The following is a 13,980-nucleotide window of genomic DNA, read 5'->3' as shown; positions in this document are numbered from 1 at the left end:
TTGTCACTAGTGCTAGTATCATCTGATATTGGCATCCTTCCCTACAAACCCCTGAGCTAGCTTTGATGTTTTGGGCATAGGATTACCCTTCTGGGCCGTAGGTAGGGTTGGTTCTTCACACCATCACGATATCTAGCGCTTCCGAATATTCGGGCTAATAACACACAAGCTGCTGCACCCCACACTCTGCTAAAATCCGATTTCGTGCATAAAGATGGCACACTGGGCGTTGCAACGTGACAAAGCAGGGAGAGGGAAGAAAGAGATGCTCGGTGCATCTCAAGGCGATGGTAGGGAGCGCCGAAACGCTAGTATTCATGACTGCCGAGGCGCGTATAGGAACGAATCAGAAGGAAAGCTTTGTTTAAACATGTGATTCAATAGTAGGGCCGCTAGATGGTAGCTATCCTAACTAGCCGAAGCGGCTATCACTTATCTTTCATAAAATCTCAGTTTATAAGGCTCGTTGAACTTGGGTTGTGAGGCCGTTTAGCCGATGCAACCAAAGTTTTAAGCTAATACTACTGTTCATTGGAATTTAGATACTCTTCATCATTTTCTTCGATACCGAGTTCCTGTAGCCTTTTGAAGCGTTCTTATTCTCTTTATATGCTGCGTTTGAATAGGTACTGCACTTGAATGGAAGGATTTTGATTGCTAATCATCCTCCTTTAGTTTCAAGGGGGATCTGAACAGTAGCAACGCCCCTGCGGAAGTTGCCCGCAACTACATATAGGTAGAATTGAATTTAACCACTTAACCTGCCGGGGTGATAATAGTTAAAGGGAATCTTCGGCTCAATATAAAATAGCGCATACTAGTACTAGGACCGCATTGTACACAAAGAGAATAATTTTGGTTAGAAGCAAGAACATGGAAGTGTTTGGAAACAGTTTGCGCTTGAAAATTTATGTAACCCTGAAATGCGGTTGCCTAAACTAGCAGGAATCCTTTCGGTAGACGAGTCAGCATCGCAATCCCTCGCGGCGCTCAGATATTAGATAGAGCTTGGTCTGTTTAGTAGAACGTTATTACATATAGGCATTCTATTCTTTACGGCTACCCGATGGACGCCATATAGAAATGTTGGATTAAGCATTTGCTTGCAAGGGGCGTGATTAGTATTCAAAGCTTTGTTCATCGTCTGATCGAGTGCTTATTCTCTCGGAGTGGAGAGGAGAGGAGACCGAGACAAACTAAAATACACCCTAATTTGACTAGGACAGGAGCTTAGACTCTAAACATGTTCGGTGCATTTTTTATTGGCTGATATGTTCCTCGGTGGAGATTTTGACCTCGAATGGCTAGTAATCCTGGTAGTTCTCGCAAACAGCAGCTTCGTTAAAAATGACCAGGGTGCGCTTCGCCTCATACTTGGAGCCTTTTTACTGCTTGAGATCTGATCTAAATGCTGCCTAAGTCTACATAGTGACGCGTCCAGACTACTCAAGCTCCTAACGGTAGTTGAGGTAGCATGGCCCCCTTACATACCCCTTAATAGAGCTTGCATTCGATGTCACGTAAAAGCATGAGCTGCCATAAAAATCCATTAGTACTAGTAGTAGTACCTAGAATTAGCGGCAGCACTTAAGCGGCCCTATCGGGCTGTCGAATTCTCATCGATTGAACAGGCATGAGGTAAGGGTAACGTTCAAGCAGGATTTATGTATATATCCGCTGTGGGATCACAACGGCATTGTAGCCTATATTAGCAAACTCGGCACTTGGATTGTGGGTAATGCAAAGATGATGAACCTTGTGCATGTATACCTATCTATATAAGTATGCGACCTACAGCCCCAAATGATGAAAGCTCAATAGAACCCAACAATCATTATAAGAAGCCAACTGCATCCACTGAAGAGCAATATACATCTAAGACCTCCTCGATTGTAATTGTCGCCTTATTTTAAACACCGAATATCAGCTTTACAAAGGGGTAGGATCAATCTCGCCAAGAGTGAGGTTGGCAATAACGTCCCAGTGTTCCACGATGCAGCTTCCATTCATTCGATAAGCATCCATGATCTTAACTGGCGGCGTGGAAAATTCATAGTGATGCACAAAACCAGTATTGTTAATGAAAGTTTGGTGAACAATGGTGTTGTTGACGCGTGGAATCTTAGAAAGCGCAGTGATAGCAGCATCTCGACCCTGTCCAATGGATGGGTTATGCTGAATGTAATCGACCCAAACGTAATTGTTGAATGCCTCTTGAATGTTTTTCTGAACATTGAATTCATTCACGAAGGCATAAAAGATCTCTCGTTGCTCCAGTGGAGTGGCTGGCCGAGGAGGGCAAGCAGGAACCATTGTTTGAACCGAACCTGAGCCCGAAACAGAGGGAAGAGTGGCGGTGAGAGCACCAATATAAAGCAGAAATTTCATGATGTAATGATTGCTTTAGGAACTTGAAGATGAATGGAGGGTCGAAGCAGTAAATTTGTGGAGCCTTTACTCGCGATGAAAGGAGAGTATATGAGATTGCATGATATATTATTGGGAGGCATACGGAAGCTATTTATCTCCCAAAGGTAAAAGAATCATGAAGTCGAAAAAGGATATCTGTCTTACATCGGAGCTTTCAAAGCCGTTGATTTAAAGAATTACGAATGCTGACAACAACAGCGATATTTCAATACAACATGCTCTTTCCAGTTGAAAGTGTCATGACAATGGCAAACTACTCACTGAGGCTTCTCGGCAAAGTGGATCTTTGTCCTAAATTGGTTGTTCGGTCGGGTGCTTCTGCCGTGTGTACGCGGCCTACCCCTGCACATGTCAGAGCATTAGCTAAACCAATTACTAGTGGCAGGCTTCAATCCGGCGCCGAGTGCCGACATTACGAGCTCAACATTCGTCAGTTTAAACGACATCGTCTACATACCCTATACAGAGTATTGAATAGATTCTATAAAGTCTTCTTCATAAAGCAATTGATACTGCGTCTCAAACTATAGCTACTACAAAAGACCATAAGGACCAGACAAAATGTGTCCCGTGCAAGAATCTGAGAGTTCTATTTAGTTGTTCTTTATCGAAATTTTGCCGTGACATGGCCCCTTAACTATATTGTTTTTAACAATGGCTTCACGCAAACCTGGAAATGCCGATAGGAGCAAGGATCGTGTCTGAAGACTATAAGAGTATCTTAAATTCAACACTTTGTTTAGCATATATTACCAAGTACAAACTAAGAGGTCGAAATTCTCATGTCCGAATGACAGATAACGAAGAAAGGCAGCATCATTTCTTGTTACAGAAATTGCGTATCCTTTCCTAGACAAGCGTGGTGACCATTTCTTCTACATAAAGAGCATAACGACCTATATTTATACAGCATATTTTTATTCCTAGCAGGCTATTTGCAGCTTTTTAGTAGCGTATATGTTAAGACTCTGCATCTTACAAACTGTTTTCGCCCTATATATGCATGGTTCTAGGTGTTAGCAGCGGTAGTAAGCCTCTGGCTTGAAACGAACCACAAATCATAACCTGGAGCTTGATTGTTTATCCTCCCTATTGCTGTAATTCCCATCTTGAATTGTTACTTTGTTAGGTAGGAAAATTTAGCGCGGATAAGGATAGTAACCCTAAATGGCTGCGAATGCGCAAAGCAGAGCCTATTTCTGCCATGACATAAAGTTGGCTGTGATCTGGCTGGACAGGTTCTTCGGGCACCTCAACTGGGCAAAATCATGTACAAGCCTGCGCCATGAAGAGTATATTACTTCTTATTAGTTGCAATCTCTGGTGTTTAACATATTGAGAGAGACTCTTCTGATCTGTTGGTTAGTCTCACTGGTGGCAACACTTGCTCTCCCATCGGCTGTGTTGGATGCGCATAGTCGACGTAAGTAAGCGGACGACAGCCTCTTGTAATGTTTCCGGCAGATTTTGAAGAATAATAGACGGTGGCGATCTGATTTAGGCAGTCAAAGCACTTGTTGAAAATTATCTCAATTGCACAAACAACTGCACTGTGTATTTAATCATGGTACCATGTTAACGAGCGACTATCTATCTAAACTATTGAACGAGTGTATATGGTCAGTTATGCATCAAGAGAAGCTGCTACTCATTGCCACTTCTAATCATTGGCTAATGTATATTTCTGTTGATCTTGCGTATGATCGCTTGTCACGACCATAAGTCATTGGGTCGTAACACTCTTCCCTTGGATCCATCTCAAAATCAAAATCTAAAAAGAAATTTAGAATGGGAAAATATCTTCCAAGGACTTGAAATTTATTGATTTAGCAACCGGCATCGAAGGCCATGAACGTCTGTCCATTGGAGAGGGGAGGGAGCTGGGCAGCGGGAACGCTGAACAGCAGGCACTCCCTAGGACCATTGGCGGTCTGTTTGCCGAACTCGCACCTGTACATTATGTTAAAAATTACCTCTAATAGATGTCAGATTCTTAGAGACAACTTACGACTTGCATTCGTTGGTCTGCTGGCAAAGGTCTAAGCAGGCCTGCTGGGAAGGCACGGTGACCTCAATCCGGAAAGGAGAAGGGGGTTCTTAGACGGGCCAGATGGAGCAGCACCGCAGAGATTGGCTCGTTTTCCAGGGGTGTTCTGGGTTGATGACGCGGCTCCAGCACCGTTGTTGCTCGAAGTGGCACCATTTCCTTTGGCAGAGCCGCTTCCGTCATTAGCACCACTTTCAGCTCTGTCTCCATTTGCCGGGCCCTGGGGATGGGCAGCCGTTGGAGGTTGCGTGGGAACGGTGTTGGCGGTGCAATCTTTATCGAAAACGTTCAGGTTTGTGCCCTGAGGAGGAACCTGACTGGCAGGCACAGCGAAGAGAATGCACTTTGGCGCGGTGGCACTAGGAGGCAGGCCAAAGGCAAAGCATTGGCAGGACTTGTCGGCCTCGCATTGCTGACGGCATTCACTGGCAGTCGTAGCTCCTGGAGAGGAGATGGGTGCCGGTGGGTTGGCTGCACTGGCAGTGGGAGCCACATCGCACATCTGACCTCGAGCGAGGACGGGGTTGGCGTTGGCAATGGCGGCGGCCAGGACAGAGACAATGATGGCGGACTTCATTTTGAATGATAAGGTTTGAATAACAAAAAAGCTATAAGGGAGTGTGAGTAGTGATTGTTGGAGTGATTGTTGGAGTGAATGTTGGAGTGAATGTTGTTATGATTGAATTGTAAACCTGGGATATCGAAATCTTTATATGGTCGTTGATTCTAATTACAATAACCAGCACATTAGGTCATGATTGTATGTATTGAATTTGTAACTGCTGAGTACATCCAGCCGAGCCCAGGATCACAATGCCATGCATGTAGTGTGTAAAACCTTTTCAAAATGCCGCATCTTCAAAACAGGGGCTCAATCGTCATCAGAATCGTCATCCAAATGGCTTAGACTATGGGATTGAGGCTCTTTTTTTGAAAATGAGGCACGATTCTCTTCAGAATAATCGCGGGATAGTCATCCAAATAGGTTAGAGTGTAGGAGACCGTGCTTCGTATCCAAAATATGGAGCAATGTGCTTTAGAATCGTCATCAGAATGGCTTAGACTCTGGAGTTCAAAGCTCTGTCTGTTAGTGCTGATCCACTAACCAATGAAGCCTGCAGCCTGCAGTTCTCAGCTCTAATGTATAAACGGCAAGGGAACAATCCTGGGCGTTACGATTGCCGCGTCATTTAGCTACTGCGAACTGTCTGGGGAAGTGTTCGATGATCGGGGCTAGGGTCCTCCTGGGGCTAGATCTGTATCTACGAAAATATAACCCTGCCCATTGAATTTCAACAAAAGTCACCAAATCGGATAAGTTCTATATAGAAGCAGAAATCTAAGCTATTATGCAGCCAGGGGATCTACGGAAGAGCTGAGGTTGGAAAGAGATTATCGGTACACGCCGGTAAAAATAAGAGCACCTTTTTAACAAGATACAGGTAGCAGAATGGTGTGTATAATCGCCACGTTGTGTGCCAATTCTTAATTTCTAGTCTATATTTACAGACAGTGACAGCTTGACAGCATCTGAATTGACGATATTAACTCCACTACAACCCCTTGCGCCCACATCCCGCCACATCCCGATTGCGCCCCTGTTTCAGTCTAACCTTTCGTTAGGCCTTTTTTTTTTGCGTAAGGCTGTATCCCGGCTGTTCATTTACCCTGTTTAGCTCCCTGGTATATTAATAAATTGGTTTCTTATAGCAGTTGTAGGGCATAAAATGTAGTTTAGTGTTTATGCGAGCTAATAGATCTAGGTGGAGTGGCAGATCTATAATCGCTAATCTTAATGCTCGATGAATAGCTGGCTACTGGATGGTTGATTGAGGGTTTAAGACCAAAGGGGTTTTAAGGCCAACTTCGGCTTGGTATGTAAACCGCTTTCACAAATTTCATATTATAATGCCTTTTTGAATGCCAATGCTAAATTGCTGGTGATCAATCCAATTTTCTAAATAAACATCCAATGCTGCAGTGAAAATGGCCGCATCTAGTTAGACTGGATAAACAAAATACCATTTCCTCCACAGCTCAGATCCGCTACAACGACAGAAACTTTGTCAGAAGATTTAACTACGGTATGAAACAAATATATAAAAAAGACTCATATATAACTCATATATAACCCTGTAATTTGCGGCATAAAAATTGCCCCAAAAGGGAAGTATATTGAATTCGCAGACTGGGTCATTCGCGACTTGAACACCTATAAGTTAAGCCGTGTGAGGAAGATCAGAGGCCCAAGTCGAAACAAACGCATCGGGAGGAAGAAAGCAGAGCGTTCGAAATATTTCAACAAGAATGATTAGTCGGGATGCAGTGTATAGGAGCAAGACTATGAGAAACAAGAATACTCCACACCAGCTGGGTATAATGTTAGGGAACTTATGCTTGTCACCATCCTGAGCATTGCAAATGAAGACGGCGGCAAGGAGCGCAATAGAAGCATGCATTACCGAATAGGTACTTGCGCATCTCCATAGATATAACTCGAACGTTGAAGGAAAGGTGAAATTCCATGCTCCAATGTGAATTGCGCCAAACAGAATCATTGCTGCCAGCATTGCCGCTGCAGTTGGAATTGCAAATTTCTTACTGTCACTTGAGGCTCGGCCATCAGCGACGTTGATTGGTGCACCGAATGGCCTTTTATCCACAGGAAGCACCATATTGATAATCGTATCGTCGTCGTCGTCTTGTTTAAGCTCATTTGTCACCCATGTGTGGTAGTCTTGATGCTGCAAAGAAATGGTAGTCGATACGCCGATAGACTTTGGCTTATCCCAATACAGGCCGTATATAATGATTGCACAGGCTGCAAAGGCTAAAACGGCCAGCTCAAGCGGACAGATGGAGAGTTTCCTTATAGCACGAGTAAGGATTTGTATTGTGGACCATATAATTTGGGCAACTGAAATTGTCCTGATGAAGGGATCATCTTTAGCTCTATCCATGAGTTCTTCTTCAGTGATGTCGGGTAATCTGGCGACTTGATTCCTTTCTCGGAGTTTGATGAGATCCCTTCCAGAAAGGTGATGCAGATTGTATTCGCCTACGTTTTCTCCCCCTTCGTCTTTCTCTATAACAAACCCCCCCATATTTGCATAGTAAGTATGAGTTAGAGACCATCTGACGCGATCTTGGCTCGCAAGCCGCAGGAATATGGGGTGGTCTTCACGAGCTTGGAGACGGACGTTATAAGCCACGCCAATTATAATTTCGGGCGCAAGGATTGTCAGTATAAACGCATTTGTAGCCCTGAGAAAGTGTTTTAATTTCCAAGCGACATTTTCTTTCCATCCAGATGTCTGGTTAATGCCATTAAAATTATGTCTATAGCCATGGCGTTGCTCTGGAACATTGGGATGCTGAAGGGTCCAAGTACAAGCGAATATTGTGAACAGCGAGCTCCAAAGTATATCCAGCGTGCCCCGAAAGTTAGGAGAAGACACAAAGTTTACGCCGCTGGGAGGTTTAGAACATGTGGTTTCAAAGACTAAATAACCTCTAGCGACTGAAATGAGGCAGAAGAGAGAAATTTGAGATGAAATGCTTAGAATTTTCATTTTCAATTTATTTAAACCGGTGGTTGAGAAACTGCCGAGAGAATTCAGAGATGAGGTGTAACAATGTTACCCTATTTATACATACCTATGCACTGATGACTTATATATTGCATTCCAGCTATCGCCTAAAATAGGCTCGGTAATCCTTCGAATAATTATATGATTGGATATAAGTAATTCAACTTGTCTAAGGTAAGCGATCCATCGCGCCGGGCTGGAGCAAGGGATGCTGAACAAGGCTGAGGTGCAGTAGCCAATAATACATCGCAGCAGCTTGCTATTATAAGCATCAACATTGCCCCATACGCTTGATATATACACAGAAGTGAAATAAATCTCCATATTAATGCATAGCACAGCAATCCTTAAAGCCCCTCTGCCGGTGATTAGAATTAGATGCTTGGCAAGGAGGATTCGATTAACAGGGCGTCTATCCACCATTCTTAAAAGGATGTTAAATACTTTAATTGGGAAGCATAAGACTAAGCGAATAATCGCTGACTTTTACATGGGTCTTTATATCTTTATACTTGGAGATTTCTGATACCACTCAGCGGCCGCAACCATGATGACGAGGGGCCGTGAGGCCCACGAAGCACCGATAAATTACTTTACAAGTATATTTAACATAGCAAATTATCCAATTGAGTTTATTAGCGCTACAATAGCGCAGCTCTAGCTCTAGCTTGCATACTGCGTGTAGGAGGATTCAACTAGCAGGCATGGAGGCCATATTGACTGGGCCATTGGCATCGTTGAGGGCGTGTTACTAGCGCATGACCTCAACAACCTGCTGTATACGGAATAACATAGTTCGAAGGTTCAATTAAGCATCTATTGATGACTGCTGTTGCAGGGCCCACAGTGGACGATATAACAGCACCGCGCATATGCCGCAGCTCTTCCTTGCAAGAAGACGGAAAATTCTACTGCAACTTTTCCAGACCTGAACCTGTTAATTCCTTCGCTGCCACGAATATGACTGCTGCTGCCGCCGCCTCGGGCCTGGTGGCGCTGCGTTTGCACGATCCGCCTAGGCTGCAAGACCTCCCTGCGGCAATATGGGCCATTATTTTCTCCCTGCTCGACTCGGCGCAAACGGTGGCACGAATCGCATTGACGTGCAAGAAACTCAACGCCGTGGCTCAGGCGCAAGGCTGGCCTTGCTTTGTCCGGAGCCGATTTGCGAGCCTCAAGCTTCCAAAGGCACTCGGCGACAAAGAATGGGCTGAGCTGGCCAGCAAGTTGACTGCACAATCGCGCGCCTGGGACCGCCGCGCCTTTTCCATAACATCAGTGGTGCCTCCTGTTCAACCCGGAGGAGACAATGGACGCGCTTTTCGAAGTCGGGGACGGGGACGAGGGCGAGGGCGAGGACGAGGGCGCGGTGATGCTCAATCTAGGATGCAGACATTCCCGGCACACGTTGTCGTCGATGCGAGTTCCAAAGTTGATGGGCAAAAAGAAGAGGAGACGGTCGCCTGGGGCCTCGGCGAGGACATTGTCTTTCGATGGCGAAAGTCACACAACTCTGCTCTTCAAGGTGAAACTTGGATATCACTCCCTGGCGTCGAGGCTGGTTTTAAGAGCGGTGATGACGATGTGACGGCCATTTCGATTCTGCGAGACACTGCGCCCCAGCCTGGCCTCCTTGTTGGCCGAGCAAGCGGCTACTTGCAGCTCATTTCCACAGGACGCGGCGACGTGGGACGGCTCCTCGCTTGGTTCCATCCGATGCGTGGAGGCGTAGATCAACATGACATACAGCACTTTGATACCGACGAATCGCAAAATGCCATGGTCGTTGCTACAAAGGAAAACGTCTTATTCTACTCTTTAGTGCCCAATAGCTGGCCGGCTGCAGATATGGCCAATGGCACCCCAGACATCGTCGTTGAGCCTACAGAGGCTATCAGTGTTAAGAGGATGCCCAACTCTCAAGAGTTTAGATTCCTGCGTGAGGCAAAATACATGAGCAACGGAGATATTGCTTTGTGTATGGCCAGCAGCGCACAGCCCCTGCGCTACTTGACGAGGACACCCTCGGGCACCGTGTTGGCCAATGCCGCCAAACTGCGTCCCTCGAAGCGTTGCGTTGAGTCGCATATCTTTAACGGCAACCCTCCGCAGACTGCTCGGAGTGTGCTGCCGGTTAATACTTCGTCAGCTGTTGGTGGCTCTGGCAACACTGTCTTGAGCTCTTACGATGATGGCACCGTTCGGCTGCAGGATCTTCGGAGCCATTCCCCCATTGACGCCATCTTCCAAGACCATTTTGAGATGACGGCCCCCCTCGGCCCGCTTCTGTCCTATGGAACGGATAGATTTATTGTTGGGAGCGCCCGCCTGCCTATTCTGAAACTATTTGACTTCCGATGGACGCGGCCTTACTCCTACACAGACGCTCTCGATTGCAGCAAAACCGAGCTCGGCCCAACACCAAAGACGCTCACCGGAATCCCAGCCCCGAGGTCTTCAGCTTATGCAAAATGCTGCCATCTATCGGGACACCAGTGCGCCCTTCACTCCCTGGCTCGGACCGACTTTTACAGGCCAAACTGCAACTTGTATCTCCCCGTTGTGTATCCCGCCGTGACGCCGCTGTATTCGCTGGCCAAATCGTCTGACATGGCGTCGACCATCTACGCGGGCGTCACCGGCGAGCTCTTGAAAATAAGCCTCAGAGACGCTGCGGCCGATGAGCGGGAGGATTTCTGTATGGAGCGGATGGGGAGCAACAATCGCTGCGGTTATAGCTTTCGCAGGAGCCTTGCCAACTTGGTAGAAACGGGCGATGGAATTGCGCTGAGCGACATTTCCAAGAGCAAGAGGCTTCCTCTTCTGTTCAAGCAGAATCCTGAGCTGTTGTCTGCCGCTGCTACAGGAGAGCTCCGTCGGCTTGATCACGCTTTGTGCTAGAACGAGGCGGATGCCATGTGTAGCGAATTCGACGGCTCAGTATCATCATTTTATACGTGTTGTCTTGCTAAGTTAACGGAGTATTTAAACACAATACAAAATTTAGAGAGAGGGAAAAAAAAAATAGTCAAAACGTCATTCTACTGGCCAAGCCTCAAAGCTAAGACTAAGTAGACACGGTGTTTGAAGCTGTGGGCCGCTGAGATTGCGAGTAGAAATATACGGACCAGCACATGCCAGATCTCTATCTTGGTAGACGCATGTAGTATCTGCGCAAAAAATGCCTTCCTCACCACGAGTTGTCGGCCCTGCAACAGGCCATTCTCATACCCACACAATCATCGTCCTGCATGGCCGCGATAGCGATGCCCAAGAGTTTTCGTCCGAGTTTTTTGAGTGCGAGGCAACAGGGCCGGAAACAGATCGCACGCTGCCGGCGCTTTTTCCTAGCGTCCGCTGGGTATTCCCACAAGCAAGACCGCTCCATTCTGAGCGCTTCCATGTCGAAATGTCACAATGGTTCGACATGTGGAGTGTAGAAGACCAGCAAGAGCGCGCTGAGCTGCAAATAACGGGCTTGCGAGCAAGTGTCGATTGCATCGCGGAATTAATTCAGGAGGAGGAGCTGCTTGTGCCCCGGAAGAGCATATTTTTAACTGGCATCAGCCAAGGCTTTGCGACGTAAGGATGCGACTCCCTATACCATTATGTAAATCATTCTTAACGACATTTTGTCTTCAGTGTATTGGCTACATTCTTTGCTGATGGTGGAGGAGGTTTCGCTGGCCTCTGCGGATTCTCCAGTTGGCTCCCGCTCGCCGACCAAGCCGCACCAGAAGTCGAAGTTTTCGTGGGGAATTCTAGTCAACAACTTGCTGCAATGCAGCGATTTTACTTTGGTAGAAATGAGTTATCGCCACTACAAATGACCTCGACGCCTATTCTTCTTGAGCACTGCCATGATGATGAAGTTATTGACATCAAGAGTGGGACTCGCATGCGAGATTTTTTGAGTCAGCTCGATATGGAGGTTGACTGGCACGAATATCAATATGGAGGACATTGGTTCAATGAGCCACAGGGCGTTGATGATTTTGTTGGGTTTTTACGAAGATATATGTAGATAATGATTGCATAAGAGCTTTGACTTGTGCCAAGTTACAGCGGTAATTGATGCTGGATTCGAGTTGCAAGCAACGGGGCTCGTTGTATCTATAGACACCATCTAATTAATGGAGCGTTGATTTAGATATAGAAATAATATTATCATTTATTTTAAACCGCAAGTATTGGACAACCATAATAAGCATTAACATCTACATCGTGTCTTCATACTTGGAAATTCCTAATATATTGCTAAGCCGCCATAGCTACAACAAAAACCTACAAGGCTAATGTAGCAACTGCTAACTTTATATTTAAGCCTATTTCTCAAAAATAAATTGTAGGATATTAGAACCATGGTCTGGTTTGACTGTAAGAGGGTTGGCTAAGATGCAGTGTAGCAACGGGGCCATAGAGTAGCTATCTGAACATCCATCATATATATTACTACTACTGCTTCAATAGTATACTACTAGGGCTTTGAGGACTACTAGAAGATACCTATTGCGAAGGCTATTCATATCTTTTCTGAGACTGATAAGTTAATGGTACATTGTAAGAGTGGTAATACTAGCATCAGACGTAACGCAGAGAATTACTATGCCGCATCTATTCTCCAATGAGGAAAATCTTTGCAGAACTGCTTTAATCCACGTCTAACCTTGCACTTTTGTACTATGCATTATATGTAGCTTGCTGTGAATTAAGGTATACAAATGTACAAATGCTATATTTGCCGTTAGTATTGTGATCTGTTCCTGCTATCAAATTGCACCATTACTCTTTACCAAGATCTATCACTGCCATTACACCCCATGTACTAGAAGATTTTCCTGTCAAGTATCACAGCTGCAGGAAGTTCCCAACGGCGGAGAGAAATGTCGTCTCTAAAGTACTGAATCCAGTCCTTTAAGCCCAAGGCCTAGCAGAATTGAACTAATATATGAGCAAAATCCTCCGTATGTTTACTACAAGACGTGATCACGACACGAATATTCACGGAACCTCAAAGTTGCCCTTATAGTGTTTACACTTGGGTCTCAAAATGCAACATATGAAGAAAAATGTTGTCGCTCGGTCTGATCGACGATGTAACTATGGCAGTGCACCATGACTTGCAGGGCCACGCGCTGGCGTTTCTCCCAGAGATTGGCGAAAAGGAGCGGGCCGCAACGCAAAATGGCCTGTGCTTCATGTTGCTTCCAGACCAGAGGTGATCAGCGAAGCGACCTTTTGGATGAGGAGACGGCTGGCTTAGCCGGACAATCTGGCCCCCAATCTATGCAGTAGGCGGGGGTCATGGCAAGGGTTGGTAGGAGACTAGGCTGACAGAGGGAGCTGGATATAGGCAGGGATGACGGTCTTTTGAGATAGGCTTGGAACTAATGCAAAAATTACTTGAATCAGCAAGATGTCTTATACGAAGTATTCGAGTTCATGGAATTTTTGCAGGAGGAAGATGGAAGAAAGGGTGTACTTTGAACACCCCTAGGGGATGAATGAGTCTTATACTGCTTGTATAGTGGGAATGCTTCGGCCCGTATATACTCACCTCTCGTCACAAGCCGTTGCTTATATTTGGCTCAATGTAGGAACCACCACCAGCTCCACTTTGTCCAGTTTTCGGCCGCCAACTTTTGTCATAGCTCTTCAATCACCAAGATAGCCTTCCTTACTCTGATGAAATCACTCTCAAGTTGGGCCGACAGGGGAAGCCCCAACTTTAGCGAATGAAGACCGTTGAAGAGCGTCTAGGCAATATTCTTCACGTTACATATTGCCTAGTGGATTTTGCACATGTTGCTGCTTCGTATTATAGACTGCTTTGTCGTCTTCTATAGCGCTAAATTGGAGATCTTTGCCTTGGCCATGAATGATCAACCCATGATTAACCCTGTCCGGAGCCCA

General features: G+C 45.8%; 5 protein-coding genes across 5 annotated transcripts; 2 read left to right on the top strand and 3 right to left on the bottom strand.

Moving 5' to 3' along the window:
* Positions 1-1,929: 1,929 nt before the first annotated feature.
* Positions 1,930-2,388, bottom strand: TrAFT101_009709 (uncharacterized protein; the record flags this gene model as incomplete). The annotated part of the gene is made up of 1 exon (XM_024906681.2): positions 1,930-2,388. The coding sequence occupies one exon, from the start codon at positions 2,386-2,388 to the stop codon at positions 1,930-1,932; it is 459 nt and encodes a 152-aa protein (XP_024761361.1).
* A 2,081-nt stretch (positions 2,389-4,469) lies between these two features.
* TrAFT101_009708 (uncharacterized protein) lies at positions 4,470-5,054 on the bottom strand (the record flags this gene model as incomplete). Its single annotated transcript, XM_024906682.2, has 1 exon — positions 4,470-5,054. The coding sequence occupies one exon, from the start codon at positions 5,052-5,054 to the stop codon at positions 4,470-4,472; it is 585 nt and encodes a 194-aa protein (XP_024761362.2).
* Positions 5,055-6,696: 1,642 nt separating this feature from the next.
* On the bottom strand, positions 6,697-7,581 carry TrAFT101_009707 (uncharacterized protein; the record flags this gene model as incomplete). Its single annotated transcript, XM_066128737.1, has 1 exon — positions 6,697-7,581. The coding sequence occupies one exon, from the start codon at positions 7,579-7,581 to the stop codon at positions 6,697-6,699; it is 885 nt and encodes a 294-aa protein (XP_065984857.1).
* Positions 7,582-9,027: 1,446 nt separating this feature from the next.
* TrAFT101_009706 (uncharacterized protein) lies at positions 9,028-10,968 on the top strand (the record flags this gene model as incomplete). The annotated part of the gene is made up of 1 exon (XM_024909779.2): positions 9,028-10,968. The coding sequence occupies one exon, from the start codon at positions 9,028-9,030 to the stop codon at positions 10,966-10,968; it is 1,941 nt and encodes a 646-aa protein (XP_024761364.2).
* A 280-nt stretch (positions 10,969-11,248) lies between these two features.
* On the top strand, positions 11,249-12,091 carry TrAFT101_009705 (uncharacterized protein; the record flags this gene model as incomplete). Its single annotated transcript, XM_024903866.2, has 2 exons — positions 11,249-11,649; positions 11,710-12,091. The coding sequence occupies 2 exons, from the start codon at positions 11,249-11,251 to the stop codon at positions 12,089-12,091; spliced, it is 783 nt and encodes a 260-aa protein (XP_024761365.2).
* Between the last annotated feature and the right edge of the window lie 1,889 nt (positions 12,092-13,980).

This window comes from Trichoderma asperellum, chromosome 6, assembly GCF_020647865.1.
Source record: "Trichoderma asperellum chromosome 6, complete sequence".
Classification (NCBI taxonomy): Eukaryota; Fungi; Ascomycota; class Sordariomycetes; order Hypocreales; family Hypocreaceae; genus Trichoderma; species Trichoderma asperellum.
The sequence above is the reverse complement of the archived record's forward strand: the minus strand, read 5'-3'. Positions and strand labels throughout refer to the sequence as shown.